We start from the raw sequence: 24,931 nt of genomic DNA, 5'->3' as shown, positions 1-24,931 counted from the left end.
CTGTTGGTTAGAGTCGGATTGTTGCTTCTTCCTCATTCCCGTTTCACTCTGTGCAATCCTCACCTCAGTTTAGAATAATTTATGCACTGATCACTCTCTGGGTATTTCTTGAGGAACAGTGAGTTTCATTATTGACCTATCATAATTTTGTTCCATCATCTTTTCTTATTCCTATAACTTTGGTTTTGATCATGACTTCAACCCTGACACCTGCAGCAATCTCTGGCTTGAGATACTATATGTTAGGAAATGGTTTGTTTTTATAGATTTATCAAACCTGCTCTATTACGTTACTGCTGCCATAATCATTCCTTTTGTCTTATGTTCATCTTGGTGGCCTGGAAGAGAGCTAGCAAAGCTCACACATGCTCCACTGGCTTTGGTTCTCACAGCAGGTGGTACATGACTGAGGCTAGTGGTCATGTGGGCGGGGTGACAAAGTGAATCTCATTGGGAAATCCTCTGTTTCACAAGTGTAGACAGGAAGGTATGATGTTCAAAAGGGCGTGGTCTCTAGAGTCACATTTATGCAAGCATTCTGACTTTCAGAAGGCTTACATGCTCGACTTCATGCTGAAAGATATGAGAACACTGATTTAGTCTCCAAGGAGGAAGTTTTAGATTTAGACCAATCAATATCCGCTTTTCCTTCTTGAGACCAGAACCATTGTAAATTCTTGGAAGAAGAGAATTGAGTTGGACTTGACACTGGGGGAAAGGTGAAGGTAAGAATAATTTAAGAAAATTCTTTCAAAACGGTTGAAATTTGGGAGAGAAAATGCTAGTACAGAATGATGAAATATAAAAAACAATTTTACATCTGCTTGTATATGCTTTGTTTTGAGTGTTAAGGCAAATAGTTAAGTGAAGCTCAAGAAATAGTTGAAATTCGTTTGGTGTATTGGAATTTACAAATGTGTCTTAAAAATATGACTCGTTAAGAAATAGGAATACTTTATTTTGGTGGTGGCTCAAAAGGAAATTTTAGTTTAAGTTTTTCCCCATGGTATTCATTTTATATTGAAGTTAGCTATTTGGTTGAGATTCCACCAAGAAAACTGTAGCATATCTTTCTCTGGGCTATTCTGAGTTCTTTCCTCCTTCTGTGAACAGGCCTGATCTGTGTTTTATGCAGCTATAACACTGAGACTTAACACCTGACACCTGATTTACATCTTGAGATTTGCCTAATATTATCTGTAAGTGCTAGAGTTTAAAAATATTTCCCTTTGGGTGGTGACTGTGTGTGTGTGTGTGTGTGTGTGTGTGTGTGTGTGTGTTGGGGGATGGTCAGAAAAAAGGGGTCAATAAGAGCATTAGTAGTCATATCTCATCTCTCGCTCAGAGGATGATGTTTGGTGTCATTAGGAGCAGAGGGGTTTTTTTGGATGGTTGGGGGGGAATATGATTTTTTAGGATGAACTGCAACTGGAAGCCAGTGATGAATCTTGCACTTTTTGGGCCTGGGTAAACCACTTTCACTTTGTGATATTATAAAGTAGTGACATCAGGCAGGGAGGGTATTGAGGAAGGACCTTTTTGTTTCCTATCCTGGATATTTTCCCTGGGGTTTCTGCTGACTGTCCAGTAAGTATGTGCTGCTTTGTGGGTGAGAAAAGCCTTGTGTTTACTTTCCAAGGGGAATGTGTCTGCTCATGGGATTAAGATCTATTCAAACTCTGGAGTACTTTGCTTTTATAAGCAATAAGCTGTATCTGCAGGCAATGGTAAAGCAGGGGACAAAAAATAGATTTCTGGATTATGGTGCTCTAGGAGATGACAGTGAAGTGATATTTGAGGATTTGGGCAATTGTTTGTCTCTCCACAGTGGAAGTGGAGTAAAATGAGTGCCATTTTCATTGCCAGGAGCAAATGAGTTTGTTGCGTTCCTTAGCTGGCAAATATAGCAAGACTGCTTTGACTTAGTTTGGTTTGGGCCTTTTAAACAATGAATATTTGAAACCATCAGATTGTTTTAGATTAAGAGCCTTGAGATACAGAAGTTCTATAACTGAAGTAGGAACAAGGACTCGTTTTTTTCCCCCACTTTGATCACCTCCTATCCTTCTTCAAAAACCTTCAACTACTCCCCCTGGCTTCCCTATCACATCCCAATGGCTGAGCTGAGATATACTGGTCTACTCAGCCCTTGGGGCAGCAGGAACATGTCAGCTGGTCATGGAGGTGGGTCAGGAAGATTATTTGGCCCATAGCTACACATTTTAGAAGGGCCCCAAATTTAAATTTTCATGGTATCTTCAACATAAGCGATAGATTTTTGCATGCGTTGAATGTATTTATTAGGTAAATCTAAACACTTAAAAACAACCACAGTTTTTGTAATTCTGTAATTTTGTAATTAAGTTTTTGTAATTTTGTAATTTTGTTTTGGCATTTTCCTCCTTTTTTTAATATACCAGGAGCTTCAAAAAAACAGAGGCCTCTGACCTCTGAGATCCCCCAGGTGCCTGCTCCATAGGCTCTCACAATACAGTCATGGACATAGAAGCTAATGAAGAGGACAGACCTTTGATAACTAACCACACACAGAGTTCATTAAAGTGAGAACTGGGTACCTTGAGAAGATATAAGAGGGCCTCTCTCCTGTCTGGGCCATCAGGGAGGATTCCCCAAGCAGACAAAACTGAAAGGGCTAGGGGAAGTCAGCCAAATTTGGGGCAGGCGAAGATGGAGACAATAGGTCTCAATAATTAATTTTCAGGGACATAGGTGGACTCTAGGGTGATTTTCATATTTTGAATTTGGGTAAGTGGGTGAATGGTAGTGTTGTTAATAGGTAACTGGGGGAAAAATTATTGTCTGGCAGTGGGTGGGTAGATACCATGATTAGTTCAATGTGGGGGTATGTTGAGTATGCGTGGGCTTTGAGACATCACAGTGGAGGTATTTTATAAATATATGATCCTGTGTTATAAAAAGGGCTTAGTTACTCTTATTAATTTAGAATGTCATAGTGTATCAGGAACTATCCAGGTCCAATGGATAGATTGATAGTCCTTCTTTTCAAGAAGCTTATTTTCTAATTGCAGTCAAGGAATTAAATACCCACAGAAGATTCCAGTGATCCTGTAAGACAAGCAGGAGAAATGTTATGATGGCCAAGAGAATTATGTAGATGTTTCTTGCTTTTCAGCAGTTAGTATCCACGTAAAATTTCTCATCTGGGTTTACTTTTGTTTTACTTTGGTAGTTTGAGGTGGGCTGAGGATAATGTGAGTTTGTTTAATAGTACTGTGGGTTAGTTGCTGTGGAGTAACTTATTTTAATTTTGCGATGTAGGTACTTTTATTTGTCTCATTTTACAGAAGAGAAACCTGAGGCACTTACAGATTTATTAACTTGCCCTAAGTCATGTAGCTAGTAAATGATAAAGTTGGGATTCATATTTAGTCAGTCTGAATCCAAAGCCCCTTTCTTTTCAGTTTTTAAAAACCTTATGTTTTCACTAAATATATCGCCTATCATTTAAGTTATTTGAACCTTATTTTTTAGTGGCTATAAAATTTACTTAATCATTATTCTAATTTTTGACATATATATGGTGTTTAATTTGGTGCCTATATTTATAGTTATATCTTTAGGATAAATTCCTGGAAGTGGGTTTCCTATACCAAGGAATGCAAAACCTTTAAGCCTCCTTAAAACATATCATTTTTTCCCCCAGAGAAGTTCAAATAATTTACAGCCTGGATATATTTTTTCAATCCCATATAGAAGTATTTTTCAATCCCATAGGGTTACCTAAGCCAAGACAAACAGGGGAACTCCGTAACACTATGAGGCAGATGGTGGTTAGGATAATAATGAGTCACAGAATGTTAGTGCAGGAAGGAACTCCAGGTATTATCTAGGCCACCTCCTTTTATTAATTAAGAACTAAGGCTCAAAGAGATTAAGTGACATGCCCCAAACCATTCCACTAATTAAAGTCAGAGTTAGGACAAGAACCTGCTCTTGGCACTATGTGATATGTTGAGTCAGAGACTCTTAGATGGTTTGATTGATTCGGGGGTGTGCTGAAATGTCCATCTGGGGTCTCGACTAGATATGTAAGAAAGTTTTACCATCTAAGTCAGCTTCGCAGTTCCCCCTTGCTAGTTGTGTCAGAGGGATGTGTAAGTAAGCCAAAGGGGTCTGCCCTGAACGGAGAGGCCCAGTACCCACCCAAGGGGATAAAGACCTCCATGGGGCTAGGGAAACACTGAAATCCCCATTAGGGGTAAAACCCACAAGGATGATTGTAAACTTTCTCTTCATTATTCCATTGATGGTACAATACATTTCAACAAGGGGCTGCTCACATCATTCAAAACTCATGTAACTCAAGACTGGTTTTCTATAGCACTGACCAAAAATGGAGGACACGTCTTGTCTAACCACTTATGCTGTACACCTGAAACCAATATAAAATAAGATTGGATGTCAACTGTGATTGAAAAATAAAAAAGGAAAGACCTTTCTATTTATTATTGCGCCAATATGTAGCAATCATAAACAGAATTTACAGTTGAATTGGCTTGGTATCTATCTGGGTTACCAGCTGGGTTAAGCTGTTAAGCCTCAATGTTTGAATGACTTAGTACAATTAAGGGTTATTTCTTGCAAAATCTGAAGCAGGCTGGTTGGCCGTCCTCTATGTTACAAGACGTGCCATGTCAAGGTTGCCACAGCAGGGGAAGAGAGAGTTAAAGAAGTCATGTATGCTCTTAACGGACTCAGCTTGAAAGCAATGAATGCCACAGTCTATTGGCCAGAAATAGAAACACGGTTCTGATTGAACTGGTAGACAGACTGGGAAAAGTGCGTGAAGGAACACACAGATATTTGATGAGAGCTAATGGTCTCTTCCACTTGAATCTTGATACTGTGAAATTACCTACTTAAAAAAATGTGTAGGCAATTTTATACCATCTCAAGTTTTAAACATAAAAGTAAAACTTTCATATTACTTTCCTTCAAATATGCTGAAAGTTTAACTGTATGGTAGAGTATATACTATCATTTTAAGAAATCCTTTTGGGATCCCTGTTAAAAACAATGACACTTTCGTTTAATAGTTATGACACTTAGGTAAGTCATTTGACTTCTCTAAACCTGTATCCCAATTGAAAATGGGATTTAATTCCTCATTTATGGGTATGTTGTAAAAATTAGGTTAGAGATCTCATGTAAAACACTTGACACAGCACCTAGAATAAAGTAAGTGTTCAAAGAATGTGATTTTTTCTTTGTATTGGTATTATTGATGCTATAGTAAAACTACTATCATTGACAGTAATATCATTTTATCATTTCCTCTGAATCAGTGCTGTATCGATAATTATCAGAAGATAGTGTACTTTATGGGAACAAGCAATATTTGTCTAAGTTCTGGAAATGAAATATCTTCATCCTCTATATGTTTTTATCTTAGTAGTGATGGGGAGCTTCAAAGGCCATGCCCTCCCTGGGACCTTCTTTTTTATCATGGGTACTTGGTGGGCTATAAAGAGCATTCTGAAGTATACCTGCCGAAAACAGAAACGGACTTCCTACCTGGTTTCCAAAGCCCTATTTTATCGAATTGAACTTTTGGAGGGAATCACAATAATCTGCATGGCCATAACTGGTGAGTGGACTATTTCTGAATTCTGTTTTCTCCTTTTGTATATTTTCACATGCAAAGAGAGGGTTTAATATCAAGTCAAGAAATTGCTAAAATGAATTTTTTGTTTAGAAATATCTGTAAACATATATTCTGGTTGTAATTGTTACCTGATATAATTGTTAAAAGGGGATACTTTAGGTTTATACAAAGGCCTGTTCCTTAGTGAGTTAGTCATTAATAATTAACTTGTCTACCCACACAAGGTGAATTTCCTTTATAGAATTAGCTGGAGCCTCTGAAATGATTTTATATCAATTATTCTGATGCCTGAAAGACTAAAGTCTATCAGAAACCATTTTTCAAAACAACACCAAAAATAATCAAGCAATTATGGGAAAGCTTCAATTGTAAATCACTGCTAGTAGGCTATACAGAAGCAGACTTACATTCATCCTTTTTGTGTGATTTCTAAATTGCAGAGGGAGTTTAGGTCAGATGACTCCTAAGGCCTTTCCATTGACTATAAGAGTCTGTGAAATTGTCCTGTGTGTTTAGAGTTTCACTTAAGTCTGTCCTTTATAATGAGCAAAACTTCCTACTTTTCCTTTGGATTTTTTCATACTTAATTCATGGTAATAAGTCTTTGCTATCTATGAACATCAGATTATACAGCAACTATTTCCAAAGAGAGAAATTTCCTTGCCAACTCCTATAGATGAACAAATAAAGCAGCGTCTTTAAGATTGTTTGTTGATGTAGCTGACCAGATCATATGCTATAACTGTCTGTACTTTCTCAGTTATCCTTAATTGGGGGAAAGCTGAACTCCAGCATTTATCTCCTGAACCAAGCGCAACCCCCTACTTTGTGGCAGCTACCCAGAGATACAGTCTGTAAGATGAAGTCATCAGCCTCTACAGGACTGATCTTATGAATCCCAAACCGAAATCATTCAAGAGTTATTTAGTGACTAAATTAAAATGTGAACTAAGATCGTTAGTGGAACTAAGTGGAACTAAGATCATCAACTTTAAAGATCTGAAATAGTTGTTTGATTAAATTGGTTATCTTTGACTAAAAGTGATTATCCAAACCAGTTTTCAAACCTCTAAGGCCAGCCTGAAGCACCTGCATTTAGCTGTTAGGGAATAGCTCAGAAAGAGGGATGTTATCGAATGTCACTAGATCAGACTAAAGCAGTGGGCTAATCCTACTGCATCTTCTTGTTTTCTTGGTAAAGTTATGGAGAGGTTTGCTAAAACTTAAATATGTTCTTCTACAGGTATACTTGGGGAACAGTTTATTGTTGGAGGGCCTCACCTGTCCTTATATAACTATAAAGAGGGCCAATGGGTCCAACTCCTGGGCTGGCATCACTGCACCATGTATTTCTTCTTTGGGCTGATGGGTGTGACAAACATCTTATGTTCCACCATCAGTTCACTTCCTGCTTCTTTAACCAAGTTAATGATGTCAAACGCTTTATTTGTGGAGGGTAAGTATGAGTGAGTATTTTCCTGTACGTTTCACTGTTATAAGGCATTTGTCTAGCCCTTTAGAATAATATTCCTTTAATGTCCTGGTTCAGCCTTGATCCATAAGTTTACCTATTTGGGTCACAGTGAACTATTCAGTGTCTTAAGCAGGATGCTAAAGATTTTCCTTCCCTACTGATTCATTTAGTAAAACTGGACAAGAACAATCGCTCAAAGTTTTTTATTCACATTTTATATCTGTCTTAAAGAACTAGCTACCTGGTGGTTTACCTCTGGGTTATCCTGAGATTTTAATTATTTCTGTTTTTAACAAGTGAAACTGAGCTCAAAGTAGTGAATCATAAATATACTGAAATCTAGAGACACAGTAGAGTATCTTCCACCACCTACTTACTAACTAACTAACCTTTTTCATATTGCTACAGTAAAACTCCACCATTACATGATAAGTAGGGTCCAAAAAATTCAGTCACTTAGAAATATGAGGTCCTGTTTTTGAGGGATTAATGAAAACAACATTTTTTTTTTTTTGCTCAAGTTGGTCTCCCTGTTACTGTATGGGGAAACACTGAAAACAAGTGTTGAATGATTTGCTTTCATTTATTGCACTTGTAAGGAATAGATTGATTATAGAACTAAAAAATCTCCAAATTATCAGGAGGCAGTCATTTCCTAACTGTCCACCTTGCCTCCCATGTGTGAAGATAAGAGCTTCTGCCGACCCCTCTTTGAGAAGAAGGGCTAGGTAAAGATGGGCACGAACAACCACAGTATGAGTCTCATGATCTCAGGGTGTTATGATATTTTGAATGAACATCTTTTAATTGTCATCTAAATGAAAAAGGTGAAGCTGAAGCTGGAATCCGTGCATGAGATTAAAAAATGTAGTTAGTTACGACTTCGTGGGACCTTCCAGAGTATCTTGTCCTGCCCCTCTAATTCCACTCATAGGATTGTCTGTCTTCCTCCAATGGGCTGAATTCCTTAAGATGAGGCTTTGTCTCACTCATCTGTGCACTCAACCTAACTCCTGCTCCTCACCCCATCATGCTTAGTATTCATCTCCTTCCTAAGCTGCTTTGAAATATAGTTGCAAATGTCATGATGTGTTAGAGAAGAGGATAAAGGCTGGGGAAGGGAAAGGAGTGTTAGGTTTCAAAGATTCCATTCCAAAGAGGTAGCATGACTCCAAAAAGTGTCGTTCTTGTGGGAAGCAGTGGGTACCAGATATTTTGTAAAATTCTGTGGAGAAAGAGGGAGGGAGGGAGAGGGGGGAAGGAGAGAGAGAGGAAGAGTGTATGATTTGTGCACTTTTACATATATATAATATAAGAGAGAGAGAGAGAGAGAGAGAGAGAGAGAGAGAGAGAGAGAGAGAGAGTGGTTTCATTGAAAAACACGAACTGTTTTCTCCCCCTCTGTCAGCTTTTGTTTTCTACAACCACACTCACGGCCGGGAAATGCTGGACGTCTTTGTGCACCAGCTGCTGGTCTTGGTCATCTTGCTGACAGGCTTCGTCGCCTTCCTGGAGCTCTTCACACGTGGCAACGTAACTGTGGAGCTTCTGCGATCAAGCTTTATCCTGCTTCAGGGGAACTGGTTCTGGCAGGTGAGTGGGCACCTCCAGTTAGTGCACCTACTGTCTCTCTACCTGTAACCTTCTCTCTTTGTTTGGTGGGCCATTTTGCTCTACAGCCCAGAGACTTACTTCTGATGTGCTGCCTGTAGTGAGAATGTGGGGCCGTGAGAGGTGATGCTTCCTTGAACGGCCCAGCGGCTCTGGGACGATTGTTGACAGGGCAGCAGGAAAGGAAGTGGGGTGTGTACAACTTCATCACACATCTGAATACCCACTGTGTAGGAACTCTGAGCTGGTGCTTTCAGTTGGAAGCAGTTGGAAGATGCTAAAGCAACTTACAGCCTAATGGGTAGTAAGCTCAAGAAATATATGAAAGGCAGGAAATGGAGGAAACTATTATTTATTAAGAAACAACTATGTGCCAGCCACTGTACTTTTACACACACATTGTTTCATTCTGTCCTCACAATGGCTTGGAAGTTCGGTATTAACATTCCTAGTATATACTGATAAGGAAGACTGTGAGAGACCACGTTAATTTCCCAGGGTCACACAATAATGAAACTAGAATCTAAATGTGGGTTGTCTGCCCCAAAATCCCAGGTTCTTTCCATTTTACTCCATAACCTTGATGTGTTGTTGAAAAACTGTATACATCAATCAGTGAACATATATTTTATAGAGAATGAGAAATCATAATCCAATATCCATATATAAATGTAAAGAAAGTCTAGGATGAAAGGTGGATGTTATTTAATCAGGAAAGACTTATTAGAGGACTTTTTCAATCACCACAAAGCAGAGATTTGGGATGATGAGGTTATTTCAGGGATTTGCATTGTACACGAGGAGTGATAAGAAAGCCGTGGCAGACAAGGGCGGGGAAACATCATGGTGAACACAGGGGATAGGCAATATGTGATAGTTAAGCATGTGGAGGAGTAAAAGGCTGTTGGAGCAGAGTCTAGTAAAAAGGGCTAGATTTAAGGGTTATTTTAAAGGAAAAATGATATAGAAAAAACAACAAATGTCCTATAATATGATAACATTGATAATTGGTGAAATTAACCAGCTTATATATAGAAGTTGTGTTGTTAGATTATTTATTATCTCCTGGAAACCTAAGTAGAATGGAATGCAAAACACTATTATGGATTCTATATCTCCTGTTTGAAATGTTTACCATGTCCATGTATTACCTATTCAAAAATAAAAATAAATTAAAAAAAATTTTAAAGGTAACTCCTGGTCAAGATGACACAGTGAGTTCATGCTTCGGTGTATCTCCTCTGCTCCAAACACATAACAATGGCAAATAAAATTTCAAAATACCTATTTTAAAAAAAAACATTAAAAGAAGGAAATAAATAAATAAATAAATAGTAATGTAAAAAATACTTGGCTGCAATAAACACGACAAACAGAAGCAGGGCAAACGCCTTGGTGAGCTAGACAGCACAGAACTGCACAGCAGGAGCAGAGCTGAGCCGCAGGCCTGCGGGCTCCAGGTCTAGCGCAGACAGTGATGGTCAGTTGTTCGGTTCCAGTGGAACTAAAAGCATTCTTCTTAAGGTTGGGGATGAAGCCAAGCTTTTGGAACCTTTTGTGTTATTTATATATTTTATATTCTTAATTGACTTCATCCCATTGATACCTTGCTTTCTGACAGAAGTCTGTTAAATTTTTATATTATAGTTATGGATTTGTCAATTTCTTTTTATTTTAAGTTTTTGCTTTAATGTTAGGAGGCTGTATTCTGCTTCTCTTTTTCTAGTTTTTTGAACTGAATGTTCATTTATTTTCAGTCTTTTTTGTTTTTAAATAAATACATTTTAGGCTATAGATTCCCCTCTATGTACTGCTATAGCTGTCTCCTATAAGATTTGATGTGTGGTAGTTCTCATTTTTGGGCAGTTTTGAATGTTGTGTTTTCCATGTGCTTTCTTCTTTAATTCATGAGTTATTTAGGAGTGTGCTTTTAAGTTTCCAAAAAATATTCTTTTTCTTATTATTCATTTCCATTTTAATTGTTTTGTAGTCAGAGAATGGAAATGTGTTGAGACTTCCTTTGGGACATAGTCCAGTGTCAGTGGTAGCAAATGTTTCATGTATTTGAAAAGAAAGTATATTCTTTATTTGTTGGGTTCAGGATTCTACATATATTTATTATATCAAGTTTATTAAAGAGCTAAATATTCAAATAAAGAACTTAGAAAGTTAAGAACAAAAGGGGAAACTCAAAAAGAGTTGAAGAAAAAAATAAAGAACAGAATTAAGGAAACTAATTAGTGTTCCATTTGTAATTAATAATTAAGGATCTGAGGGAGGAAACTGTGGGCTGTTATAACGGAAAGTCCATTGGCTTAATGTTACCCCCTTTGGAAGAGAAATAATGTTTTCATATTTCCCCAAAAGGTTTTCTGAGGAAGAACTATAAGGTTGAAGTCTTTGGGCATAAATCCGTGATTACAAAAAAACTTTTCCATCTATCAGTATGTCTAGACTAGTTTCTTTTTTTACCTGGTAGCTAGACTAAATAACATCTTAAGTCTTAAAGAAAAATAGACATTTAACACCAATGAAAACACACACAATGGCAGGAAATGAAGGTTTACCACAGTACCTCTCCCCATCATTAGATTCCTCTGAAACTGAAAAAATGTCTGGAGACTTAGGTGAATTTATTATGCTTCCATGTTTTGTTGCAATGTGTGATGTATGGATGTTTATGGCCAAAATTCTGTCTTAAGCTAATAATATTATGCAGTGATTTGCTTTTCACTGTATTTTTGCTCTCGCTACTTCTCCACATATGCTTAAACTAGTGCATAAAAATGTATAAACAAATTAGAGAAAACACACACTTGGACTCTTGGAGCCATAAGTATGAAGATGTGAATTGAATGAGGCAAGTGCTCAGATTGGCCACTTTTTTATAACTCATATATCAACGATCAGATAATAGGCAAACCTAGAGGGGATTTCCCTCCCAATCTATAAAAATGCTATCTTTTCTGAACCACGTTACAGCCATATATGTTTTCTCAAAAACTGAATCACTTCATGCAATTTAAAAAAGAAAAAAAAATTCCTTCAGACCCATTCATTCCATGAGTCATGTTTTCCATGAGTCTCTGTGTGGGAGACTATTTCTAAAGCTCACTTTTGTGCTTTACATTTATAAGCTCCCTTCCATCACTGTCAGAGCTGTGGCATAAAGAGCCAGAGAATGAGAAAGATGTGCCTGCTGCCTATGCTTCTTATTACTTTGGACAGGTGCTTCTGCTGCTAGGTTCCTCGGGCTGCAATAACCAAGTCCCATAAACTGGATGACTTAAAACCATGAAAATTTATTCTTTCACTGTTCTGGAAGCCATAAGTCCAAAAATCAAAGTGTCAGCGGGTTGTTTACTTCTCGGGGGCCCAGGCGGAGAATCTGTCCCATGCTGCTCTCCTAGCTGGTTGTCAGCAATCGTTGGTGTTCCTCGGCTTGTTGCAGTATAATTTCAGTCTCTGCCTCCAGAGTCACACCTCTGTTTCTGTGTACCTGTGTCTTCACATGGCCTTCTTATAAGAACATCAATCATTGGTTTTAGGGCCAATTCTTACCCAGTATGGCTTCATCTTAACTTGATGACATCTGCAAAGACCCTATTTCCAAATCAGGTCACATTCACAGGTACTGGGGCTTAGGACTTCAACATAGCTTTTTGGAGAACACAATTTAACTCACAACTCTAACCTTTACCTCTGAGAGGTAGAGCAAATCATTCCCCAAAATGGGGTGGATGGGCTGTATATCTGGATGGCATTGGGGGAACATTGGTGGAACTGATAGGTGGGAATTGGGAAGTGAGTTCATAGCTCATTACACCCACCGTTCCTAACAGGCCCTTTCTTGACACAGAATTTCTCTGTCACCTTCCATGAGTTGCTGTGAGAAGAGAACACGAGAAGCAGATTCTCATGGTCCTGACACCCAGCTTAAACGGCTGGGCCTCAGGAATTGAGAGTTGACTACATGACTTTAGTTTTCTTCTTGTTATTTCTGAATAGTGAGCAGAGAAGATCTAGAATTTCTTGCTTTCTTCCACGGCCTTCTGAGACCTGGGCTCTGGTCATTCTGGTCCCCAAATTGAGCTTTCCCATTAGTGTAGAAAAAAAGCATTGCAAAACACTGATATGTGTAAGCAGCAGGCGAACCAGCTGGGTGGCATTCTCTGCCTGCAGTGTCTAAATGTTGTAGGCTCATATCTCTAATGTGATGTCTGATGTGTCTTATGCTGGTGGCGTTAATGCCTCATCCCTGTAGAATGTTGCCATGTCCTCATGCAGAGGCCTCACCCTTGGTGGGTGGGGCACAGCAACAAAGATGCCAATGTCTTTGCAACTGTTTGGGGATGGAGAGGCAGGTCACACATTACTTAGTTTTCTTAATTTTAACATAGAGACAAGTGTATTTTGTCTCCTAGGTTGTAGAGGGCAGCAAGAAGTTATAGAGTACCTTGCTAGTTTCAACTAATGTAATATTTTGGGGAAAAAATCATGTGTATAACACTGGTTGATAAATAAAATGCATAGCACCAGCACAAAACCAAAAAACCTCTGCCTGTCTTGCTTCACTTGGTCAGGCAAGTAACCTGAAAGATGAATCAATGGAGAGTCCATTTGTCCATCCGTCCATCCATCCATCCATCCATCCATCCATCCATTGATCTTATTTTTTATTGGTTTAAAATTCACATAGAATTAACCATTTTAAAGAGTGCAATTTAGTGCCATTTAGTACATTCACAGTGTCGTGCACTATCACCTCTATTTAGTTCTAAAACATTTTCATTACCCTGAAAGGAAACCCTGGCCCCATTAAGCAGCCAATCCCTTTTCCCTTCTCCTCCCAGCCTCTGGTAACCCCTTATCTGCTGTCTGTTTCTCTGGATTTATCTATTCTGGACACTTCATGTAAACTGACTCATAAGTATGTGACCTTTTATGTCTTGCTTTTCCCCCTTATCATAATGTTTTCAAGATTCATCCATGTTGTATCATGTATTAGTCCAATTTATCTATTTTTTCTTTGATCAATTGTACTTCTGATGTTATAGCTAAGAAATCATTACCAAATCCCAGGTCATGAAGCTTTGCTCCTCTATTTTATTTTAAGAGTTTTATGGCTTTAGCTCCCATATTTAGGGCTTTGATCCATTTTGAGTTAATTTTTGTATGTGGGGTAGGTAAGTGTTTAAATTGATTCTTTTACATGAGCATATTCATTTCTTCCAGGACCATTTGGTGACCATTTCCCCATTGAATGGCCTTGCCACTCTTGTCAAAACCAATTTACTACAGATATATAGGCTTGTTTATGGACTGACAATTCTATTTCATTAATTTATATAATTATGTCAATACCGCATTGTTTTGATTATTGTAGTATTGTAGTAAATTTTGAAATCAGTAAGTTGTAAGCCTTACAACTTTGTTTTTCTTTTTCAAGGCTGTTTTGGCTATTCTGAATCTCTTGTAATTCCATATGAATTTAGGATCAGCTTTCCATTGCTGCAAAAAGGCAGTGGAAATTCAGATTTTGACAGGGATTGCAGTGAATCTGTACATTGCTTTGGGTGTTACTGCTATCTTAACAATATTAAATCTTCCAGTCCATGAACATGAGATGTATTTCCATTTATTTAGATCTTCTTTCCACAGTGTTTTTGCATTTTTTCAGTGTACAAGTTTTGTACCTCCTTCGTTAAATTCATTACTAAATATTTTGTGCTTTGCAATGCAATTGTAAGTGTAATTGTTTTCTTAATTTTGGGATGGTTTATTACATGTGTATGAAAATACAACTGTTTTTATGTATTGATCTTGTATCCTCTAAGTATGCTGAATTCATTTATTAGCTCTAATAGTTTTTGTGGATTCTTTAGGATTTTTCTATATAAGATCATGTTATCTGTGAATATAGTTTTACTTCTTTCTTTGTAGTCTAGATGCCCTTTAATTATTTTCTTGCCTAATTGTTCTGACTATAATTTCTAGTACAATGTTGAAAAGAAGTGGTGAAATTGGACACCCTTGTCATCTGATCTTAGGGAAAAAGCTTTTAGTCTTTCACTATTGAATATAATGTTAGCTGTGGGCATTTATTTATTTTAAAACTTTTTGTACTCTAATATTGAAGTAACTAAGTGAAACTTAACAACTTAGAAACCTAGCACATTCTCTGAAAGTCCACCAATCCCTGGAGATGATTATTATTCATAATTTGAAATTGATTTTTAAATGTCCTTAACATTTTTCCCCAAAAAATATGTCCTACTAGATACCGTCTGTATTACTAGAACAGGCGGTAAAATCTGATGTCATATCTGTAGCATTTCAGATAATGGGAGTTATCTAATTAGTTCCACTAATCTTGGAACCAAGCATTTTGAAATGCACCATCTCTTGGGAAGTGGCTGGTTATTTTAATATGTGCTTTTTGTTTTATATTACAGATTGGTTTTGTCCTTTATCCCCCCAGTGGAGGTCCTGCATGGGATGCAATGGATCATGACAACATTATGTTTCTCACCATATGCTTTTGTTGGCATTACGCATTGACCTTTGTCATCATTGGAATGATTTATGCCTTTGTTACCTGGTAAGTTAGTGATTTTTGTTTATGGAAGTTCTGTTCCTTACTATATGATCAACGTGACTTGATAGTATTGAACTTAAAATTCAAAGGGCGATTTCATTCCTTAGTATTCCATAAGACAGCATAACAGCAGAAAATTATCAGCACATAGAAATTCCCAATAAATGCTGGTTTAAAGTTAGAATAGCTCAGCAGTGTCTCTGCTATGACTCTGACCTATATGCATCACCTTTCAACACACTCTTCTGTGCCTCCATGCCTTTGCATATGCTGCTTCCTTTTCTTTCTTTCTTTCTTTCTTTCTTTCTTTCTTTCTTTCTTTCTTTCTTTCTTTCTTTCTTTCTTTTAAAAATTTTATTAGGGAATTGGGGAAGGGTAACAGTGTTGGGGAATTGGGGAAGGGGAACAGCCAAGTTGTTGTCCTTCAATCTTAGTTGTGGAGGGCACAGCTAGCTCAGCTCCAAGTCCAGTCGCTATCTGACTGACAGGCGGCAGCTCACAGCTGCTCAGCTCAAGGTGTCATGTTCAATCTTAGTTGCAGGTGGGCGTAGTCCACCATCCCATGCGGAAGTCTAATCGGCAACCTTGTTAGGAGCACGTGCTCTCACCAGCTGAGCCATCCTGCCACCTGTTGGCAGCACAGCAGCAGCTCAGCTCAGGCACACCTCACTAGCCCATGTGGGAATAGAACCGGTTACCTTGTTTGCTCAGAGCTTGTGCTCCTAACCAACTGAGCCACTTGGCTGGCCCTCCTTTTCTTTTCTTTTTTAAATTAAAGTTTATTGGGGTGACAATTGTTAGTAAAGTTACATAGGTGTACAATTTTGTAATATGTCGTCTATATATCACATTATGTGTTCACCACCCAGAGTCAGGTCTCCTTCTATCACCATATATATTTACCCTCATCTACCACCTCCCTCCTCCCTTACCCTCTGGTAGCCACTAAACTATTGTCTGTGTATATGAGTTTTTTTTCTTCATTTGTTTGTCTTGTTCCTTTGTTGTTTTCAGTTTTATATACCACTTGGAATCATATGGTTCTCAACTTTTTCTGTCTGACTTATTTCGCTTGCTGCTTCCGTTTCTGAATGGTTTTCCCCACACCTGTAGTGAGTGAGCCCTCCATTTGCGCATGTGCACATCAATTATAGCATTCCCAAGCTTGGTGTCATTTTATGACCAACATGTATGTCTCCTATTAAATTTAGGTACCTGGTAATTTTGACCTTTACTCTAAATATTTCTAAAAGTAAGCTTTTGTTAAATAATGCATGTTTTTCAAGGACCCAGATACATTACATGATGAGTGAGAAGCAATATAGCGATTGATAAGAACACCTATTCCTAGCTCTGCTGTTATCAGTTGTATGACTGGGAAAATTATTTAACCACAGTGAGTCTCAGTTTTGTTGTTTGCAAAGTGGGAATAATAATAGTACCTAAGAACAATGATGTATTTAAATTGCTTAGGCCATAATAAGAGCTCAGTGAAAGTGATCCTTCTTGTTATTTTTTAAATTAAATTTATTGGGTTGACATTGGTTAGCAAAATTATATAGGTTTCAAGTGTATATACTTGAGTACTCTATAATACATCATCTATATATTTCACCCCCTTTTCCTCTTCTACCTCCTCCTCCCTTACCCTCTGGTAGCCACTAAACTGTTGTCTATGTCTATGAATTTTTGTTTCTTTTCTTGTTCCTTTGTTGCTTCCAGTTTTGTATCCCATGTGAGTGAAGTCATATGGTTTTTTACTTTTTCTGTCTGACGTGTTTCGCTTAGCATGATAATCTCAAGATCCATCCATGTTGTCGTGAATGGCAGTATTTATCTTTCCTTATGGCTGGGTAGTATTCCGTTGTATATATGTACCACAACTTCTTTATCCAATCATCTATCAAAGGACACTTTGGCTGTTTCCATGTCTTGACCACCATGAATAATGCTACAATGAGCATCGGGGTACATATGTCTTTATAGATAAATGTTTTCAGATTTTTTGGATAGACACCCAGAAGAGTGATTGCTGGATTATATATGGTAATTCTATTCTTAATTTTTTGAGGAACCTCCATACTGTTTTTCATAGTGCCTGTAGCAATTTACATTTCCACCCACAGTGTATAAGGGTTCCTTTTTCTCCACAGCCTCTTCAACACTTGTTATCATTTGTCTTGATGATTGCCATTCTAACAGGTGTGAAGTGATTGCTCATTGTTTTGGTTTGCATTTCCCTAAGAGCTAGTGAAGTTGAGCATTTTTTCATATATCTGTTGGCTGTTTGTATGTCTTCTTGGGAGAAGTGCCTGTTCAGGTCTTCTGCCCATTTTTTAATTGGATTGTTTGTTTTTTGTTGTTATTGAGCTGTATGAGTTCTTTATATATTTTGAATAGTAGCCTCTTATCAGAGGCGTCATTTGCAAATATCTTCTCCCATTCAGTTGGTTGCCTCTTTGTTTTGTTGATAGTTTCTTTTGCTGTGCAGAAGCTTTTTAGTTTGGTATAGACCCATTCATTTATTTTTGCTTTCCCTTCCCTGGCCTTTGAGGTCAAATGCATAAAATTCTCTCTGAGCCCAAGGTCCATAAGTATAGTAGCTATGCTTCCTTGTATGAGATTTATCATTTCAGGTCTTATGTTTAGTTCTTTGATTCATTTTGAGTTAACTTTGGTATATGGTGACTGCAGTCTAGTTTCATTTTTTGCACATGGATTTCCAATTTTCCCATCAGCATTTATTGAAGAGGCTTTCTTTTCTCCATTGTATGTTTTTGGCTCCTTTGTTGAAAATTATCTGCCCATATATATGTGGGTTTATTTCTGGGTTTTCAGTTCTTTTCCATTGGTCTGTGTGTCTGTTTTTCTGCCAATACTATGCTGTTTTGATTATTGTCACTTTGTAATACAAATTAAAGTCAGGGAGTGTGATACCTCCAGACTTGTTCTTTTTTCTTAGAATTGCTTTGATTTTTGGAGTCTTTTGTGATTCCATACAAATCTGATTTTTTGTTCTATTTCTTGAAAAAAATGCAATTGGGGTTTTGATGGGAATTGCAAGAAATGGGTGTATTGCTTTGTTGGGTAATATAGCCATTTTAACTATGTTCATTCTTCCAACCCATGAACATGAAATATCTTTCCATTTCTTTGTGTCTTCTTCAGTTTTTTAAAATAATATCTTATAGTTTTCAGTCTATAGGTTCTTCACATCTTTTATTAGGTTTATTCCTAAGCATTTTATTCTTTTAGCAGCAATCGCAAAAGGAATTGTTTTTTTTCATTTCTTTTTCTGAAATTTCATTGTTAGTATGCAGAAATGCAATGGATTTTTGTACATTGATTTTGTATCCCGCAACGTTATTGAATTTTTATTGTTTCTAATGGTTTTTTGTGGAGTCTTTAGGGTTTTCTACATAAAGAATCACGTCATCTGCAAAAAGTGACAATTTAACTTCTTCATTCCCAATTTGGATGCCTTTTGTTTCTTTCTCTTGCCTGATTACTCTGGTTAGGACTTCCAAACCTATGTTGAATAACAGTGAAGTGGGCACTCCTGTCTTGTTCCTGATCTTAGAAGAAAAGCTTTCAGTTTTTCACCATTAAGTATGATATTAGCTGAGGGTTTGTCATATATGGCCTTTATTATGGTGAGGTATTTTCCTTCCATACCCATTTTATTAAGTGTTTTAATCATAAATGGATGTCGTATCATGTCAAATGCTGTTTTCTGCATCTATTGATATAATCATATAATTTTTTTCTTTTATTTTGTTTATAAGGTATATCTTTGTGTATCTATTGATCGAGTTGCATATGTTAAATCATCCTTGTGTTCCTGTAATGAACCCCATGAATCGTGATGTATAATTTTTTTAATGTATTGTTGTATTTGATTTGCTAGTATTTTGTTTGATTTGTTATATTTGATTTGCTAGTATTTTGTATAGAATTTTTGCATCTGTATTCATCAGAGATATTAGCCTCTAGTTTTCTTTGTATTCATCAGAGATATTGGCCTCTGGTTTTCTTTTTTTGTGTTATTGTTGCCCAGTTTTGGTATCAAGGTGATGTTGGCCTCATAAAATATGTTAGGAAGTATTGCTTCTACTTTAATTTTTTGAAAGTGTTTGAGGAGGACAGATATTAAGCCCTCTTTGGATGTTAGGTGGAGTTCACTAGTAAAGCCATTTGGTCCTGGATTTTTGCTTTTGGGGAATTTTGGATGATTGTTTCAATTTCCTTACTATTGATTGGCCTACTTATATTTTCCAGTTCATGATTCAGTCTAGGAAGGCTATATATTTCTAAGAACTTGGCCATTTCTTCTAGATTATTGAGTTTGGTGGCATATAGTCCTTCATAGTATTGTCATAGGATGTTTTTATTTCTGTGGTATCTGTGGTAACTTCTCTTTCATTTCTGACTTTGTTTATTTGTGTCTTTTCTCCTTTTCCTTTACTGAGTCCAGTTAAGGGTTTGTGGATTTTATTAATCTTTTCAAAGAACTAGCTCTTTGTTACATTATTTTTTTCTGTTGTCTTTTTGTTCTCTATTTCATTTAGTTATGCTCTAATTTTTATTATTTCCTTCCTTCTGCTAACTTTACATTTCATTTGTTCTTCGTTTTCTAGTTCTTTAAAATATAATGTTAGGTTGTTTATTTGGGATTTTTCTTGTTTCTTGAGATAGGCCTGTAATGATATAAATTTCCCTCTTAATACTGCTTTCACTGCATCCCCAAAATTTTTTGATACAATGTATTTTCATTCTCATTTGTTTCTATGCAGCTTCTGATCTCTCCTTTTATTTCTTTTTTGATCCAGTCATTCTTTAATAGCATATTTTTTAATCTCCATGAATTTTTGGTTTTTCACGCTTTCTTTTTGCAGTTGGTCTCCAATTTCAAAGCATTGTGATCAGAGAATATGCTTTGTATGATTTCAATCTTCTTAAATTTGCTGAGGCTATTTTTATGTCCCAACATATAATCTATCCTTGAGAATGTTCTATGTACACTAGAAAAGAATGTATAGTCTCATGTTCTAGGGTGAAGTGCTCTATAAATGTCAATTATGTCTATTGGTCTAAGGCTGCTATTTCCTTACTGATTTTCTGTTTGGATGAGCTATCCCTAGCTGCCAATGATGTATTTAGGTCCTTTATTATAATTGTGTTTTGTCAGTTTCTCCCTTTAGTTCTGTTAGTAGTTGCTTTGTATATTTTGGTGCTCTCTGATTGATAGCCTATATATTGATAAGTGTTATATCTTCTTGTTGCATTGTTCCCTTTATCATTATGAAATGTCCATCTTTATCTCTTGTTACCTTTTCTATCCTGAAGCCTGTTTTGTCAAATATAAGTATGGCTACACCCACTTTTTTCTGGATTCCATTTGCTCAGAGTATTGATTTCCACCCTTTCAGTTTGAGTGTATATTTGTCCCATTAGCTGAGATGTGTCTCTTGGAGGCAGCACATGGTTAGGTTTTGTTTTTTAATCCAATCTGCTACTGTGTGCCTTTTTATTGGTGAGTTCAGTCCATTTAGATTTAGGGTGATTACTGATATTTGAGGATTTCCTATAGCCACTTTATGTTTTGTTTTCTCATAGCTTGGTATCTCTAGTATTTCTTTGCCTTTGTATTTCTGTTATTTTAGTTTGGTGGCATTCTATGATTTTTTCCCCCTATGTTTCCTCTCTTTTTAATGTTATGTGTCTCAGTTCTGGATTTATTAATTTTTTTGTGGTTAGCATTAAGTTTATGTAAAAGAAATTTTCCTGTATACAGTAGTCTCTCTTTTCTTCAGCATGCTTCTTATCTCCATTCCCCTTTGCAAGTTCAGACGTTTACTCTCTCCCCTTTTATGTTTTTGTTGTCACAAATTATCCCTATTTATGCTCTGAGTTGATTTCTTTTCTGAGTTGTGGTAGCAAGTTTTCTTCTTCTTGCTTTATTTTTTTTTAAAGATTTTTATCTTCTTTACCCTTTATGTTATGTTGAAGTGTATAGTGCTTTTTTTCTGTGTAGAGGTTGTCATTTTCTGGTTCTGTCTGTCTGTTGGTAATCTTGCTCATAGTTTTGTATCCTTTTCGCTTTGTTTTAGGTCAGATAGCCTCCTTCAGTATTTCCTGTAATGCAGGCCTTGTGGTGGAAAATTCCCTCAGCTTCTGTATATCTGGAAAGGGCTTTATTCCTCCTTTGTGTCTAAAAGATAACTTTGCTGCATATAGTATTCTTGGCTGGTAATTTCTTTCTTTCAATAATTTGAATATTTGATTCCACTCCTTCCTGTCTTGTAGAGTTTCTATTGAAAAATCTGATGATCATCTAATGGGCTTTCCTTTGTGGGTTACTGCCTTCTTTTCCTGGCTGCCTTGATAATTTTTTGTCATTAGTTTTTGACAGCTTCAATATAATGTGCCTTGGAGAAGGCTTGTTGAGACTGAGGTAATTCTCAGGTGTTCTGTTTGCTTCTTGAATTCGAGGATCCAGTCTTTCCATAGTTTTGGAAAGTTCTTGTCAACTATTTGCTTGAATAGACTCTCTCCTCTTCCTCTCTTCTCCTTTCAGTAAACTTATTATTCTTATATATCCATCTTTCTCATGGAGTCAGATCGTTCTTGTAGAGTTCTTACATTTTTTTAACTCTCAAGTCTCTCTCTCTGTCTTTCCATTTGTGTCATTTTCAGATTTCTATCTTTGATATTACTAATTCTTTTCTCCATCTGGTCAGCTCTATTTTGTAAGCTGGCTATTTCATTCTTCATCTCTTTATTGAGTCCGTCAGCTCCAGAATTTCTATTCAGTTCTTTTAAAAAATTTCTATCTCTTTGGTAAAATACTCATTTTGTACATTTCTGAGTTCATTAAACTGCCTATCTGAGTTTTCTTGCCTCTCCTTGAGTTTTTAAGAACTGCAACCTTGAATTCTCTGTCATTTAAGTCACATATTTCCATGTCTTTAAGTTTATTTCCTGAAGATTTTTCATTTTCTTTGTCATCTGCCTTGTTACCTTGGTTATTCATGGCAATTAATGGATTTCTCTTCCCGGTCAACTACAAGGAGTGGATGCTTCAGCAGGTTGATATGAAGTGGCCTTTTATTTGGTTTCTCATAGGCATTGCTGAAATGTTTTATTTTTTCTTGCACTGCAGTGTTCTATTTTCCCTTGGGCTGTTCCACTATGTGGTATGGTGGTAGGTTTCCTGGGAGGTGGGCTTCTCCTCTGTGATCAGGTCTCCTTGGTCTCAGTGCACCGCCCCCATGGGAGGATGTTGTGGGTGATGTGTTACTGAGCCTCCAAAACCCCAATGCTGATGCAGAGTTTATGTGTTTCAGCAGCCCTGGGTGCCCGCCGCAGGGATCAGCCATGAAATGTGGGGGTGGGGTAGGCTGGGAGAGGTGGCAGGTGTGCTTGTGGCTCCAAGCAATGGCAAATTCCAGCCCACAGCTGTCTCACTCCTACAGCTCTTCCCCTCTCACCAGAATTAGCCGCACTGTGCGCCTGCCGCTCCAGGACTGTCTTTCAAGTTCTCAGGGCTGTAGATATTCTGCTCTTTAATGCAACACTGCTACAGTTTTGTCTGGGGCCTGCTGCTAACACTGAAAGTGTGTGGGGGAGGTGAGCTCTGGTAGGGGTAGGCAGCCAGGCTTCATGTCTTTGTTTTCTGTCTGGCAGGGAGGGCTTAAATTGCAGTTCCCGCCCTTCAGCATTTGGTCTTTGCCCCAATGTCTCTGCCCTGATCTTGGGTTCAGCTGTATTATATGCTGATCCCTTAGGCAGGAATGCTCAGGGCCACAGAGAGTGGGCCTGCAGTCTCAATCCTCCCTTCTCTTGAGAGCACAGTGAGCTCCGGGCTGCATCCTGCAGCCGGTGTCTCTGTACCTTCCCCTTCCCTCCTCCCCTGTTTGCCCCGATTTGCCCACCTTCAGACTTTTCAATGGTTGGATCTCTCAGATGTGTTTGTGTGTTGCATAGGGAATCCTTTGTTGAATTATAGCTGTTCAATTTGTTGTGACTTCCAGGGGAGATTTCAAGGGGCAGCCCTCATGCTGCCATGTTTCTGACACCAGTCTTCTTTTGTTGCTATTCTTGTCCTTTTTCTTATTTTTCTTGTTCTTGTTCTCCTTCTCTTCCTTCTTCTGTATCAAAAATGCATAGGTGTAGACCCTATGCAGAGAGACAGACAATTTAAATACAGTGCAATAAATGGAAATAGTAGAAGAACAAAGCACTATTGTAGCTCAGAGGAGGTCTCCTCACAATTGAGTATGAATCTGAAGTTCAAAGAATGAGTAGGACTAGAAAAGAGTGAACACAGTTTCTCTTTTGAAGGTAGCTAACGCCAACCCACAGTTGGCCTGGCTGACTCCAACTACTAGGCATGTAGACTCCTTCACCTAATCCTTCAGACCTCAGCACTGATCAAAATGTCCTTTATCTGCAATCTTCATGATGATGGTCATGGGTTTATTGAACACTTGACATGTTCCTAGTGTCACATTAATTTTAATTAATTTAAATGTCCATATATTCATAGTGATTACTGTATTGGACAGTACACTACCAAGTTCTCTAGATTCCTAAAACTCAGTAGCTGCTTCTAGGCCCAGTGGGCTCTCAGCCTCTGCCAAACCTAGCTTTCTACTCTTCTCTCTATACTTGGGCCCCAGTTCATGTCTTCTGCTCTGTGCTTCTTTGAGTTTCACTGCTGAAGCAGCATTGGTGCTGGCGCTGGTTCTCTGAGTGAGGAAATCATTAAGGAAATGGCTCCCAGGTGTCTCTATTAGGCTCTGGAGCAGCCCACTTTGACTTATAGTTGTCTCTTTCTAGAGGTCTAAGTGATTTGGGTGCTGGGAAATTCTGCCTCCTCATTGATTGATTTCTATTAGTCCTCTTCCATTTCCCCAAAGCATGTGCATGAGCTGGTTGTTAAGGCTGGCTCTGCTGCTATTGAGTGAAACATTGCTTCTTCCTCTGTTGTTCTAGGCTGACATCTGGGCCTCATCTCCTTAGGGGCTGGGCAGTCTCCAAGACCAGCGCCAACATTCAGGGAGCCTCTCCACTGCATGTCAGCTCCTTTCCAGAGTCCAAAGAAGACTACTGTCTCTTCTTGTTCCAAAAACCTTCAGACCCCTAATGAATTTCTTATCTACTTACAGTTCTCTAGAAAGAAGCTCCGTGTTTATTTTGCAACCTCTGCCCCCAACCCTTAACGTTGTGACCATGTAGTTCCCTCTACCTGGCATATCCAAATTAAATGTCCATCTCTTCTATGAAAACTTCTGTGATTATTCTAGCTCTGGCTCATCTTCCTTCATGAGCTTTTATAGCACTTTAGTCTCTACCACACATTTTAACAATGCTGATCTATCTTGTGATGTTTGCTATTAGCCTGTTAGTCTTATCTGTTAGCTTGATTGTGTTGCCTTGAGGAAAAGACCCTTTTCATATTTCTCACAGCTCTTGGCACATTGTCCAAAGATAGTTGATACTTACAAATAAACACTTATTTGCTGTTGTAATAGATCTGTTTCAGAGTTACTTGAATATAGGCTTCATTTGTTTAGAAATCATATTTCATATGCTTTTC

At 37.7% G+C, this 24,931-nt stretch overlaps 1 protein-coding gene across 5 annotated transcripts in view; it reads left to right on the top strand.

Moving 5' to 3' along the window:
* The window catches only part of TMEM45A (transmembrane protein 45A), an 86,261-nt gene extending 61,507 nt beyond the window's left edge, over positions 1-24,754 (top strand). For 2 of the 5 annotated variants that reach the window (XM_019648332.1, XM_019648333.1), the window contains 5 exons: positions 5,435-5,629; positions 6,891-7,103; positions 8,530-8,714; positions 15,188-15,333; positions 24,328-24,754. In XM_019648332.1, coding sequence (XP_019503877.1) covers positions 5,435-5,629; positions 6,891-7,103; positions 8,530-8,714; positions 15,188-15,333; positions 24,328-24,478 — 890 coding nt within the window. In that variant the 3' untranslated portion in view covers positions 24,479-24,754. Of the gene's footprint in view, positions 1-552; positions 726-5,434; positions 5,630-6,890; positions 7,104-8,529; positions 8,715-15,187; positions 15,338-24,327 lie in introns of those variants that run through there. The other 3 variants (XM_019648335.1, XM_019648334.1, XM_019648336.1) reach the window with 3 other exon arrangements.
* The last annotated feature ends 177 nt before the right edge of the window (positions 24,755-24,931 follow it).

The sequence above is a fragment of the Hipposideros armiger genome, unplaced genomic scaffold (genome assembly GCF_001890085.2).
Source record: "Hipposideros armiger isolate ML-2016 unplaced genomic scaffold, ASM189008v1 scaffold_125, whole genome shotgun sequence".
NCBI classification, from domain to species: Eukaryota; Metazoa; Chordata; class Mammalia; order Chiroptera; family Hipposideridae; genus Hipposideros; species Hipposideros armiger.
This window is presented reverse-complemented; position numbering and strand designations above follow the sequence as displayed.